At 46.5% G+C, this 15,111-nt stretch overlaps 1 protein-coding gene across 7 annotated transcripts in view; it reads left to right on the top strand.

The window, feature by feature from the left end:
- The window catches only part of btbd11a (BTB (POZ) domain containing 11a), a 92,204-nt gene that overhangs the window by 55,524 nt on the left and 21,569 nt on the right, over positions 1-15,111 (top strand). For 5 of the 7 annotated variants that reach the window (XM_028955346.1, XM_028955345.1, XM_028955347.1 and 2 more), the window contains one exon: positions 12,286-12,435. In XM_028955346.1, the coding sequence (XP_028811179.1) occupies positions 12,286-12,435 (150 nt within the window). Of the gene's footprint in view, positions 1-9,380; positions 9,473-12,285; positions 12,436-13,462; positions 13,547-15,111 lie in introns of those variants that run through there. The other 2 variants (XM_028955349.1, XM_028955350.1) reach the window with 2 other exon arrangements.

Below are 15,111 nucleotides of genomic sequence, written 5' to 3'. Positions count from 1 at the left end.
GGGGACCTCGTGGCACCTCGGCGGTTCGGGATTCGAACCTTCTGATTACGGGGCCGCTTCCTTGCGCCGCACAGCTAGACAAGTTGTGCGGCGGTTTGTTTCATTGGCGGCGGGGACCCCTCGCTGCCACTGAGCTGCCAGTTGTTGCAGAAAAGTCCCTCTGCCTCCTGCTGCTTGATAGCTCAGCACACACCGGGGATGGTGTGAAGTTCTCCCTGTCAGCAGGAGGCCCTGGCTTTCAAACCCCCTGTGAGTTTACGCTTATTTAGCATTTCTGAGCCCCTGATAAATTTGCATTTGCCCATTCTCCACACGTACTTATCGAGGTCAGAGTTGTGGGGGGGCTGGACAAAATGGCACCCACACAGCGGGGCAAAATATAGCACCACCAGTTCAACTTGAATGCGTTTGGAAGAAAACAACCATGCTTTACTGCACCCTGGGATGGAGTGGGATATTCTTCATGATCTACACATGATCTTCTGTCCTATTGCAAGGGGACCAGACATCCTCTTTTCCCGGGACATTGTGGATATTGTGTCCGGTCAGGCTTGTAAAATTGTCCAGGTTTTTCATCTGGTCATATGTTCACTTGTGGATTGGTTTTTCTGCGGTGTTTCCCGGTGTCCAGCACTAGACCATTATACCCTTTTAGAGACGTTTTTTTGAACACACCTTTGCCTCCAGCGCCGCACGTCAGATCCAGACGTCTCTGTTACCTGCTGTCGGCCCCTCGGTCCCTGTCTGACAGCACCGGAGATACGTGTCACCGTCTGAAGTCACACAGGAGCGCCGCGGCGAGGGAGCGATTCCGATTTCAAAGCGGGGAACGCGCGCCGGCTGCGCTTTAATGCGTCGGAGGCAGGATTTGACGTGTCGGGGAGCAGCCCGCCATCCCGGCTCCGCTCCGCTCAGCCGACTGGCCCGTCAGGCGATACTCCCTCCGACGGAATAATTAACAGCCGGAGTCGGGCCGCTGCGCCGCTGTGCTGGGGCCTGCCAGCCTTCCGGGCGAGGTGTTGACAGACGGACCAAGACAGAGGGGACAGAGACGGCCTCCTGCTGTCATTTAGTCCCAGTTCACCCTTCCCGGGGGTGGAAACCACCGCGCTGACCTCGTAACTAGTGGGGTCATCATCACTAGAGCTGTTGCTGCTGAGGGGAGAAGTGAAGTGAAGTGAAGTGAAAGTGAAGGTCATTGTGAGACACTGCGGCGCAGCACATGGCGACACGGTGAAACGTGTCGTCTGTATTTAACCATCGGCCTCGGTGAGCAGCGGGTCGGGATTCGAACCGGCAACCTTCCGATTACCGCTAGGCCACCACTGGCCCAGAACTCAGTATTCTCACCAGAGATTATTTATCGGACTGATGGCTGAAAGACACTGTGAAGAATGCAAAGTTCTAGCACCCTTGGGCAACTTTGCAAGATGGCCCAAGAATCCCCCTGCAAGATACAGAAATATGTAGTACTTCCTAAACAGGGTCAGATTTTTGGTAGTTTGTACCTATAAATGACACAAATGCTTCTTCTCACTTAAATAGTCACATTCATCTCTATTCATCTAAGTTTAAGCAAATTTGTTTAGCAAAAATTAGTGGGTAACACACTCGCCTATGAACCAGAAGTGGTGCCCACTGCTCACCAAGGGTGCTGGTTAAATACAGAGGACACGTGTCACTGTGTCACCGTGTGCTGTGCTGCAGTGTCTCACAATGACAATCACGTCACTTTCATATATCTTGATGACATTGATGTGAACACCCTGCACTGTTCAGTAGGATGATTGTTGAGTGTTAAAATCGAGCAGAAAACGATGAACGCCGCAGCCGGAGGGTAAAATGCTCCTGGCGTGTCTTTGGGGGTTTTATTTTTCAGTCTTTCCAGGGGGGGCGGAGTTTGATGCTAAATCTGAAGTTTTTAGCCATTGATAAACTTCAGTATCAGTACGATACTCAGAATTGTACGATACGTCATTACCTGCTGTAATCCAGTTGCCTGAACATTAAGTAAATGGAAAAGAAAAGTTAATAAAAACACAGATTACTTTTCTGTACTGATCCCCAGATCATGGAGTTCATGACGTCTTTGGTCCTCCGGTGTCGAGTTTAATCACTTGGCCCAAGCATGAGGATCGTTTGTTTGTTTTAATATGCGCAGTCTCCATAGAGACAAGTAATGTTTGTTGTGCAGTATATTAATTATTCCAGGATGTAAACACCTTCAAAATGTATTCAGAAGTATTTAGAATCTTTTCAATCTCCCCTCCATAGATATTTATTAAACCTATTTGGCACAAAGGATCATTTAAACGAATGATACATGGGCTGGTAGAAGACCCGGGTTCAAATCCCACTTACACCATTGTGTCCCTGAGCAGGACACTTAACCCTGAATGTCTCCAAGGGGGGGACTGTCCCTGTAACAACTGACTGTAAGTCGCTCTGGATGAGGACGTCTGGTAAATGCTCTAAATGTAAATGTACATAACAGGGATGACATTATATGTATCATATCTTAGTTTTCATTCCATTTATTTCTAAAGATATTTTTGTAATGATTGGAGATGATTTTCTAAAAGCAGTTGAGTTGTAAAGTCCGTGTAAAGTGTGAGATGCTGGATGGTGATGATGGAGGTGGAGGCTTGCTGTGTGGGCGATGCCTCACCCTCAGGGCCTGGCTGGTGTGTGTTTGTGGAAGGAAGCTGATGGCACATCAGGCTTCTTGGCACCGGATGAAGATGCGATGGCTGATAGGGGAAGACCTCGCCGGGGTTATGTGTCAGTCTGCAGCTGAGGTGGGTTTCCAGTAGTACGAGAAATTGTCACCCACAGGGGTATGAGATGAAAGTGAAGAGGAAAGTTCAGGATCTTCTCTCCCTAAATTATAATGTCATGCTGTAACATGTTCTGCAGGAGTTTAAAGATTCGCCATTTCGAATCGTACAGGAGCAGGTTCTACGTATTTAGCCAAGGTTGTCGTTGTCATGGTGCTATTTAATACGTATGAGGCGTACTTACACTGACCAGTTTATGACAGGAGGGGCTGGGGGAAATATTGTTTAAAGGTCCCCTGACATGAAAATGTGACTGTGTGAGATGATTTAACATTAATACGAGTTCCCCGAGGCTGAATATGGTCCTCAGTGTAAAGAGTTTTGGTCGTTCTGCTTCACCGTTCAGAGCGGCAGCTCAGATGGTCGGATCTGGAATTTGTCCCCTTATGACGTCATTTCATTTGGGAAAAACGCAGACACGACTTCCTGTCTGTACCAAACACTGTGGTTGGTGGCAAGGTTATTATAGTTAACGAAAACGACCACTGAGGTCCCCTTGATGAAGGTCCCGTCCCCGTACACTGCTCCCCGGGCGCCTGTCATGGTGCCCACTGCTTACCAAGGGTGACGGTAAAATACAGAGGACACGTTTCACCGTGTCACTGTATGCTGTGCTGCAGCGTCTCACAATGACAATCACTTCACTTAATTTTTTACACTGTACATTGTCACAAAGTGCTTAACAGTAGAAAATTTACAGCATTTACCAGACAACCTTATCCAGAGCGACTTACTGTCAGTAGTTTCAGGGTCAGAATCGGCCTCTGTTTGGGATTATTATGGGGCCGTCCGTCACGCTGCTGCGTGTCCAGCCATCTTAATATGCCCGCTCAAGTCTTGAGTGACGGACCTGCGTGTGAGAGACAGGGTTCTGATCCGCGTTTAATCCTGCACCAAGGGTACAGGGTCAAAGGTCAGGGGCACCTTGGTGGTTCGGGATTTGAACCGGGAACCGGTTGAGTTGCGAGTTCCGCTTCCTTATCTGCTAGTTGAATAACTGTTTTCATTCCCTTCTCATCACTAATATTTAGTTGCAGGTTAAAATATTTGATATTTAAAAATAACATGCATGTATTTTTGTAATATGTATTTTTCATATTTTGGGGGGTAATATCAGTAGTAATCTTGATCATCCTCTAGTGGTGCATCCAGATATGGCGCTTAAAAATGATGAAAAATGCAGACATTCTGCAGATCTCGACAGTCTTTTGTAGACTTTTCTACAAGACTTCGGTTCTCCACCAGTCACTGTGACTGGGCTCTGGTGGCAGCTGTCTCCTGTCCCAGCATTTTGGATCGTGCAGACACTTGTAATGAATTATTTCATATTTCATACGCCATGTGAAACTTTCTCCTTCTTGGAATCCCAGTTATTCTACTGCAGTGGAAAAGTTTTTTCGGTTTGGTCATTTGTAATATGAACGTGACTTCATGAGACTCTGAACTGCTGTAAAATGACATTTTATTCAACGTTTTCATGACACTGAGTATATTGGACTTCTGTTAATAATTCTGGCATAACTCAGCAGAGCTACACGTGCAGTAATGTGATGGAAATGTAAAGAAACGTCCTGTCGAATAAACACCGATTTCCACACCATCCTGCCTGTTCCTTTCCTGCGTCGCGCCGTTGTGTTCCTGGCTCCGCGGCTGCTGTCCTCGGGCATATGGTGACCATCTGGCCACGGCCTGGCAACGGCGGAGCGCTGCCACGCCTTTCTCATTTCATTAACCCAACAGGGCCACCGGCGCCACGTCCAGTCAGAGCGCAACGCTGACAAAGGCAAGCCACACCCTCATCTGGGCCCAATCTGGCAACCCCACCGCAGCGCTGCGTCCCTGCCGCCCAGACCGTCCCCTCAAGCTGCCCTGGCACCCGCACCCGCACCCTGACCCACATTCTTGTGACCCGGCGGTCGCTTGGGACAATTTTAGGGACTTTTTCCATTCGGCCTGAGCCTGTTGTTCCAGACATGATGGTTTCCTGCAGCCAGCACCCCACCCTCACATCCGCACCGTCCTCCAACCGTCCTCCACCGCGGTCAAAATCTCATCTGACCCACCCGGTAAATCCAATTTATTTTTTCACTGGACATTTAGCTCGGTTTCACTGAATGAGACCTTTTTATGAAGGCATTGGTCCTACATTTCCGGTCAAAAGTCTGGACGCCCCTACTCATTTATGGGACTATTACATTTATAGAACAAAACCGAGGATGCAGGACTATGAAATAACCCACGTCAGGTTATGTAATAAATAAAAAGATGAAGATTTGAGTCTCTTTTTCTGTAATGGCAGAATTTCACCCTCTCCTCTTCTCTCTTCCACCTTCAGATGGACAATGGGGACGGTTTCCAACAGTCTTGAAGGTTTCTGCTGAACACTTTCTTATCAGTGGTTGTGGGGCGGTGGTGGCCTAGCGGTTAAGGAAGCGGACTCTCACACTGCTGGTGGTTAAATACAGAGGACACGTTTCACTGTGTCACCGTGTGCTGTGCTGCAGTGTTTCACAATGACAATCACTTCATTTTCACTACTACACTTAGTAATGGGTGTTATGGAAATAGGAAGCCCACCATTAAGGCTAATTAGTTTTAATTCTACTACTGTATGTGTGCATGTGTGTGAGTGTGTGTGTGTGTGTGTGTGCATGTGTGTGTGTCTGTATGTATGTGTACGTGTGTGTGTGTGCGTGCGTGTATGTGTGTGTGTATCTGTATGTGTGTGTATGTGTGTGTGTGTATGTGTGTGTGTATCTGTATGTGTGTGTGTGCGTGCATGCGTGTGTGTGTGTGTGTGTGGTGTCTGTATGTGTGTGTCTGTGTGTGTGTGTGTGTGTGTGTGTGTGCGTGTCTGTGTGTGCGCGCGTGTGTGTGTGTGTGTGTGTGTATGAGTTGTGCAGGTCGTATTCTCCTGTTTTATTTTGCTGCTGCTTCTCACCTCGCTCTCCCTCTCCTGTCGTTGCCGTTGGAGATGAGTCAGAAGATTCTGACACTTTCCAGAGCACAGATGGAGAGGCAGAGCAAGCAGCAAAGCATCCTGGGACGTTTCCTGCCTGCACCACTCTACATAGGACTCGTGCGGGATTCTGTTTCATCAAATATCCTCGTAATTCATGGTAGCTTCACATCTAAGAAAAAATATTATTTAAAATGATTAAGAATTTTTAAAATAATTTTCATCATAGCAGACATCGCACGTGCATTACGTGTTTATCTAAGTCAGTGATCCTCAGACTTTTCCTACTGCCGTGCGTGGCGTCATGTGTCATGCAAATGAGGAGAATGAAAATCTTATGAGACCGTCTATGCCGATGGCAATACATTTTTTATTTCGTTTTTTAATTTCACAACAGCGGGTGCAACTGTAATACCTGATGTGGCCACCAGGAAAGTTTGAAGGGGGGGCAAGAGTCACAGCTTGGTGGTGATATACGTGCCGCCTCATTATGAAATATACGGGCTGTACGGGTATTCGTACTGTACTGTGCACAGCTGATCCTCTCCTGGACGTGGACTTCATTACCGCCTGGATACGAATTTATCTCAAAGCCGGCAGCAGCTCATGCTGATCTTTTATACAGCCTCTTAATTACACTTCCTGCTGGTGTGCGATTGTTAGGTGTTATAAAACCGCCATGGAGAGCTTTACTAATGAAGGAGGCGTATGGGGGGGGTTGAAGGAGGGGTTGTCATGGTGAACAGGACATTGCCAGCGTTGCAGAGATCACACAGTAATATTCATTAGGAATTGGCATTCTAAATATTCACTAATGAAACTTCGACCTGCGCTACATATACATTAATGTGTGTTGTTCATTAATGTTGCATCAAGTAATTATTCTTCTGAATGTTGGTTACCTGTAACTACACCCAGAGGTGGGTGTTTATTTATGACTCCCAGAAGATGAATTCCAGTGAACGTGACCACGCCCCCTACCGACACCTACATGCAGGTTATCAGGTTCTTTAATTCCAGCGAACGTGACCACTCCCACTACCAACACCAACATGCAGGTTATCAGGCGCTTTAATTCCAGTGAACGTGACCACGCCCACTACCGACACCAACATGCAGGCTATCAGGCGCTTTAATTCCAGTGAACGTGACCACGCCCACTACCGACACCAACATGCAGGCTATCAGGCGCTTTAATTCCAGTCAACGTGACCACGCCCAACACCAACATGCAGGTTATCAGGTTCTTTAATTCCAGATAACGTGACCACGCCCCCTACCGACACCTACATGCAGGTTATCAGGTGCTTTAATTCAAGTCAACGTGACCACGCCCACTACCGACACCAACATGCAGGTTATCAGGCCCTTTAATTCCAGTCAACATGACCACACCCACTACCTACACCAACATGCAGGTTATCAGGCGCTTTAATTCCAGCGAACGTGACCACGCCCACTACCAACACCAACATGCAGGTTATCAGGCACTTTAATTATAGTGAACGTGACCACGCCCACAACCAACACCAACATGCAGGTTATCAGGCGCTTTAATTCAAGTCAACGTGACCACGCCCACAACCAACACCAACATGCAGGTTATCAGGCGCTTTAATTCAAGTCAACGTGACCACGCCCACTACCGACACCAACATGCAGGTTATCAGGCGCTTTAATTCAAGTCAACGTGACCACGCCCACTACCGACACCAACATGCAGGTTATCAGGCCCTTTAATTCCAGTCAACATGACCACACCCACTACCTACACCAACATGCAGGTTATCAGGCGCTTTAATTCCAGCGAACGTGACCACGCCCACTACCAACACCAACATGCAGGTTATCAGGCACTTTAATTATAGTGAACGTGACCACGCCCACAACCAACACCAACATGCAGGTTATCAGGCGCTTTAATTCCAGTGAACGTGACCACGCCCACAACCAACACCAACATGCAGGTTATCAGGCGCTTTAATTCCAGTGAACGTGACCACGCCCACTACCGACACCAACATGCAGGTTATCAGGCGCTTTAATTCCAGTCAACGTGACCACGCCCACTACCGACACCAACATGCAGGTTATCAGGTGCTTTAATTTCAGTCAACGTGACCACGCCCACCACCAACACCAACATGCAGGTTATCAGGCGCTTTAATTCAAGTGAACGTGACCACGCCCACTACCGACACCAACATGCAGGTTATCAGGCGCTTTAATTCAAGTGAACGTGACCACGCCCACTACCAACACCGACATGCAGGTTATCAGGCGCTTTAATTCCAGTCAACGTGACCACGCCCACTACCAACACCAACATGCAGGTTATCAGGCGCTTTAATTCCAGCGGCTGAACTGATGAATGTGACATTAGTGAACATGCAACATGTGCAACGTCTTGTACAGCACCAGGATATTACATACCTTTTTAGTTCTGAACTATTTGTGTTTAGAACTTTTCAGCACTTGAAATATTTGTATGCACCTTCTTGTTAAAATCCCGGATCAGCTCTTTTTTTCTTAATAAATGGTTTATTAATGCTCCTGTTTTATAATATCCATTCTATTAGGTGGATTTTATAGGGTTAAATTGATGACTTTTTGATTTTCACACAGCCTGAAATTAAAGTGTGGATCCCATTCGTACTGGCAAGCACTGATCGATGGTCTAATCAAATACAGATCAGAATTCAAGATGGAATCGATCAGATTCTTTTCCATCCATTTATTTCTGTGCAGAGCAGCAGCAGAGTGGGTGTATGGGGGTGAGAGGTGGTTTCTGACTTGAACTCTTTTTTAAAAATTATTATTATCTGTCTGCTCTGCTTCAGCTTGGCAGTGAGCCGTCACTAATTCACCAGCATGGCCCCTTGGCACTCGTATGTCACACTTTTTTTGGAAATAAAAGTGCTTTAACAAACCGGCTGTACCGCAAATTAAACTGTCGAGGGCCCCGGCGCTGAGATGGAACCTTTTTTGGGGTAATAAATGCACGATGAGCCCTGGAAGGTTCCGATGTTTGCATAAGGCCTTCTGCAATGTGGCAGCGTTGATATGAAAACTGATTTTTCCAGCCTGGCCTTTCCCTCCACACACACCTTCATCGCCTTATAACATCTGATAGATTTAATAAAGATTTGGTTTGGAAGCACAAATTTCTCCAGGAGCCACTTTGCCCTGTGCAGCCAAAGTCACGGCGCCTGGGAGGATTCCAGAACACAGATTTCTCATTCTGACCGTTTCTATTCATGTACATTTAAAACCCGAAAATGAACGTTTCATGGGAGAAGGTGCTCATTTTGATGAAGGTTGTTTTACTTTTGGCAAGCGGGTTTGGCCTCGTGTGACCTTGGACTGGGTTCGGTGTTTCTTTGGAAGTTACGGAGAGATTGTAGTTTGCGGTTTGCTGAGCATCAGGAAGGACTGCATACCTGCTATCGCCCCCGCTGCCATCCGGCCAATCAGAACAGTCCCTCAGAGGCTTCCCCCACTCCGGCCAGTTCTGCCCAGTTGCCATGGAAACCGCGCGGTTGGTATTCCGAGCGAGTTTCGCACTGATGGGAGACGAGCGGCACTCCAGAGTGAAAGCGATGGGACGATCCTGCATCTGGAGTGATGGGACAGGATCTCAGATTTCCCACGGAACGTTGGCACAGACTGCGGGACTGTAAGTCCTGGCCAAGTCCCTGGTCCACCTAATTAATACCGCGGCGTGTGTTCCGCGTGTGGGAGCACGCCCCTGTCGCTAGATGTTCCACAGGATCTGACCCACATGGTGGAACCTGTTCGCAGGTCTGCAACGATGGGACAACATTATTACAACATTGTGCAATATAATTGGCTGACATGATACAGATGGATCTCTTCATACGACCTGCTGTGGAAACACGGTAGAAACATGGTCAGTGGATCCTGGTGGCCTCTGTGGACGAGGACCTGCTCCCTCAGTAGATCTAAAGGTGCATCATTCATATTTATAAGTAATTATGGACCATGTTGGCCTAATGTGCTGTACTGCATTTACAATATTGATTATACTGGCAAAAATAGATGGTGTGAAATGCGATATTTTAAGGGAGCTGGCCACCATTGTCACCTTATTGGTAGAAATAACATGGTTTAATTTAACTTTTTATTTGCGTAGATGAAATGCAGAATCATTTACCTCTTTTGCTTAATATTAATGTTACTAATGATGTTGCTGAAAGTCACTGAGAGGTGCAGTTGTTTTTGGCAGCCTGATTAAATTTTTGTTGTAGTCTAATCTTTGTGTCCAGCTGTTATTTTTGTATTTTTTGGTCTTGGTCACATCTATACTCATTTTTGTCCAGCTGTTTGTATTTTGCAATTTACAATTTATTCTCTTTTTTAGCAATGTAATTCTTTTTAACCCAGTCTGTCAGACCGATTACATTAAAATAATTAAAACCAAGTTATCTTATTATTATATTATTGTTGACATCCATTCCAGTGGCCGCGTTTCTCTTCATTTTTCGACACATTTGATTTTTTTTTAACACTTTAAAGAAATTGTCCAAAAGTTCCTTTGTCTTTTCCTCCCAGCTATCTGCCAAACCACTGCATGCATTCTGAAATCGAATTAATGAGCAAGTGATGTTATTTACCAACATTTTTACAATTTTAATAAACAAAACGAAGCAGTCGGACCACTGAGAAGTGCAGGGTAGACAGCTACTGCGTTCAGCGTTCGTTCTATCTTCACCTCCAAGAAGTTCCAGACGGTTCCTACTCGTACAGTTCCGAAAACAACAAACGCAGAGGGATCGACTTTGGGAAAGGGGAAGTGGAAACGGGGACCAACAACACCAGTCGCGTCTCTCCTCACAACCCGGGACACTGGTGCAGGACCTCCTTTATGGGGGATTAGTGTCAGGCTCCAACATCGGAATTCCCTGCTGTACTTCCCATCATATTTCTGTGTCCCACTTTAAAATGATTTCATCTACACGCAAAACACATAAACGAAGAGAAGTTACTAGTGATAGTGAACAGATCAAAGTTGAATCAAGCTATTTCGGTGCTGGTGTTCATGCTATTGGGTCAGATGCCCCTCCCTCTTTCCCATGATCCCATTCCTCTGCATGTTATGTAACGGCGGGCCATTCTTTGTTTCATGGTCCCCGCGATCATCATTGTCCACTTCTTTTCAAACCAGATGGGGGTTTGAGCCCCATGTTTGAGTTCATGAGGCGTTTTTGTCACCAGCAGCACACGAAAAGAGTTCTAGAAGCTTGTTCTCTGATCCCATTGGGTCTGGAGCGATGGGGTTTGCCAAGTGTCGAGTTGTTCTCCAGGTTTTCTGACAGACCATCTCACCCCCCCTCGGCCAGGTCTGATGTTTAATGCAGCAAACATCTCTGAGGATCAAACACAGGCGAGAGGAGCCAGACTGCAGTAGACCCATAACACACTGGCAGCAAAACGGATTCCTTTTCACACCCTCATCCAATCACATGAATAATGCACTGGGGAATTTTCTGGAAGCCACCGGCGTAATAAAAAAGGCGTTTTGAGCACCAAGGGCCATGGAAAGGGAAGGGCGTGTTTTTGGAGGGTTGAGATATATATAAAACGGAAAAAAGCATGAAATATTGAAGCACATTCCAGCACTGGGAGATTTCTGGGATTTATGAAAGTGAACTGATGGTTGATTTGCTGAAGAGTGAAAGTCGGCCTTGGTTTTGCTTCATTATTCACCCTGCAGAACAGGGCAGATGTAATGGCTTTAATAAACGTTCCTTCCAGATGCAGAATATCCACCGATATTTATACGATACGAACATGTATACAGCTGACACCAGGGTTAATGTGGCTAGAATGTCCTTTGATTCCTTTTTAAAATTCACCAAAAAATGCACAGATGTGAATTAGACACTGTGGATGAATCGAGTTACTGTAACCATAGTAACATAGGCCCTGAGCCTATTATAGCCTTGGAAATCAGTAAAGACATGAGAAATAGAAAAGATAAAAATGAAGAATGTTTTGCTGGTTTGATGGTGTCTGAAATGGTGGCGGACATTCCTGGAACGTTCCGGAAGCCGCTCCTCCGCCTCCTACTCCTCACGCGCAGCCAGATGTTCATTATTCTGGACGGGCTCTTCGGGGCGTGGCTCGACGCCCACCCTCAGGCCAGGAAGTTGCTCGGTTCCGTGTTGAGTGGGTTGTTGAGTGGCCATCTGTTCCAGCCTCAGCTCAGTCCCATGGCAGGTTTGGAAGGTTGTACAGAAATTCCATAAATGTAAAAAAGAGAGGAACCAGGTAGAGATGTGTGTAGGTGTAGCAGCACGTTCCCATGAATGGAACTGGTTTGGAGAAGTCAGCACATTCCCAGCACAGATGGAACACATGTTTTACGTCTAAATATTTACCCAAGTCCCCCCAAAAATCCCGATGGGTGCATGAACCTATTTTACGAGCTTTTTAGTTCACTGACCACTGACCCTTGACCTTCTCCAGGAGTCCTCAGTCTGCCAGACAGCCTGAACCTTCACCACGACCAACAGCGGGCGGGGAAGAGCGAAGAGGGCCACGCCTACAACCAGTCGGAGCTTCGCACCATCGAGCAGTCACTGCTGGCCACGCGGGTCGGGAGCATCGCTGAGCTCAGTAAGATGTGTGTCTGTCCGTCTGTCTGGTCATGTGGTGGGGCGCCACGCCCTGTGGGAGGGTTGTTCTGTGTGGACCGTGCCGTTATTTTCCCACTGCAAATTTACTCTACATGGGTGTTGGTTCTAGACTACGCTTCATTTCAGGATTTTATAATCCATCACTGGTCTATGTTTATATTTGTTTTTTTTTTCATTTCATTTATGTAAATTTTAAATTTACAGCACAGGCCAAAGGTTTGGACACCTTCTCATTCAACGTGTTTTTCTTTATCTTCATGACCATTTACGTTGGTAGATTCTCACTGAAGGCATCAAAACTACGAATGAACACATGTGGAGTTATGAAGTTGTGTCCAAACTTTTGGACTGTACTGTACATCATAAAAACTTTAATGACACGACCAGACAAGATGCAACGTAAATGCTTTTAGTCCATTTTTCGAAGGGGCAGACCGAGCACTCGCCCGCTTCAGCTCTATTGGTCGTGAGGAAACATGTCATGGTGCGTAGAAGTCAAGGTTCAACATATTGCTGTACACAGATCAGGCAACGTCATTATGATACAGCCATCGATGCAGAATCATCCTCGCCTGCATCATGATGCGTCCCTGAACACCCCTGACGTGACTAAGACTAATAAAAACTAAACATAGATGTTTCTGGTCTCACTTCTTCTTTTTTTTCCACGTAAAATCCATCATTCTGCTTTAAAGATGCCACACTGTTACTGAACTCGGAGGCTGGAGGCACCTTCTGAATGCCGCTTCCCGTGTAAGAAGGCGATCAACACGCCCCATGTCGTCGTGGGTCGGGGGCTTGTCCGTCGATGCAGCACCGTTTCAAATATTTCATACCCAGAATACATCAGGCTGGATTCATAGTGAATGATGAATTATGTGTGTGTGCGTGTGTGCGCATAAAAAACACACTTTAATACCCTGACTTGTCCTCCACTCTCATCTGTGAATCATCTGTGCTTTTACCCAGAAGGACGCTGGGCATCTGGACACGCCCTCCTCCCTCTAACAAAGCAACCACAGAATGTTCAGCTGCCGCACAGAACTGGGAATTCTGCGCCCTGACAGCCTCAGTCAGCTGACACCGGAACGGTGGGAATCAGCAGCCTGCCCTCTGGCGGGATTATTCATTTTTTGCTCATGCAGAGGCATTTTGCACCAAATTAGATTTTGATATTTGAAATTACTGTTGAATTCATTTAATTTTGATTAATTTGAAGCGCACGGACAGTTTATAATAGAACTAGAGGGCTCTGGCACCATGAATAAAGCATTAATGACCTTGACTTTGACCTACACTAATAACATCCTATCAGTTATTCTCTGTATTCTAATTATATGGTCTCAGTGACCTTGACCTTTGACCACCAAATTCTAACCAGCTCATATTTGAGGCCGAGTGTACACAGGAACAGCAGGACCCCAGTTCTTAAATGACTGTGACGGGTGACCTCTTCACCTCCATGAGTGGGTTTGTAAAATGAATTAGAAAGCGCACAGACATAAAAACTGAAGAGGAACCTATTACATCCAACATATCTCGATAAGCAGCCCTTCATTCACTTGTAAACTGTATATTTGGGGCAAAATTGCATGAATCATATGAATCATATGAAGTATGAAGGTGAGTTCTATTCACGACTGCTTCGTTCTGCAGGTCCGCGGCGTCTCTTCGTTGCCTTTGTTCCGTGTCCTCTGTCTCCCGCCACAGTCTCTGGGGTCTGGGTGCCCTTCAAGACGCCTGCACAGTTGTCAGTCAGTCCTTGTCTGCTCTTCCCCTGTCTTTGTATGAGTGTATGATAAAGTGTGTATGTGTATGTGAGTGTGACATGCTGAAAGCTCTCTGAGTTCTGATGATTAATCGCTGTCCTGACCGACCTTCGATCAGCTCCATCCTGCACGCTGACCTCGTCCAGGTTACCGCCACCGGTTTGCATCTAGTCAATATCCTAGAAGGATTTTGACATATCGAGATACAGATAACACATATTTTAGCATATTTATAACAACTGTGGTTTCACCTGAGCAGTTTGAGGCTTTATAACTGGGACGTTTTACGTAAAAGGTTTTAGAATACAGCCTAGTCCTTTATCTGTCTTATAAATGCCATCCTGCTGCCGCTTTATGGGCTTCGGTCGTTTGAAGTGCCGCAGAAGGACAGGAGGGACCCATGCTGCTACAGGACAGTAGAATCGAGCGTGTAGATGTTCAACTGTCCTGCTCTCCTTCCGAATGTAGCTCAGAGGACACAAATGACATTAAAGGGCGCGTCCAAATCCAACATTTCACTAGACAACTAGTGGGCCGATTGTTCTCCAGCTACGTGGCTGTGTGTGTTAGGTTTGGACCCGGACCTTTAAAACCCGCTTCATTTCAACACAGCAACTTGTTCCCTGCCGCACCTCTAAATAAAATCATCTTTACAAACACAAAGAAAATGAGCAACGAGCCACCAGAGATGATCCAAACCGCTGGAGGACCACAAAGGTGTAAAAACGTGCCTTTTACAGGAGGAAAAATGACACCGCAGCATGCCGGCAAAATCCCCAAATTCCGCACATCGTGTCCAAAAAACACAGCGCGGCGCGGTTATTTAAACATCAGAGAGCCGCATTTTACCACGAACGGCGTTTATCCTCCCGCCTCTCGGCTCCGGA

This window comes from Denticeps clupeoides, chromosome 15 (genome assembly GCF_900700375.1).
Source record: "Denticeps clupeoides chromosome 15, fDenClu1.1, whole genome shotgun sequence".
NCBI classification, from domain to species: domain Eukaryota; kingdom Metazoa; phylum Chordata; class Actinopteri; order Clupeiformes; family Denticipitidae; genus Denticeps; species Denticeps clupeoides.
This window is presented reverse-complemented; position numbering and strand designations above follow the sequence as displayed.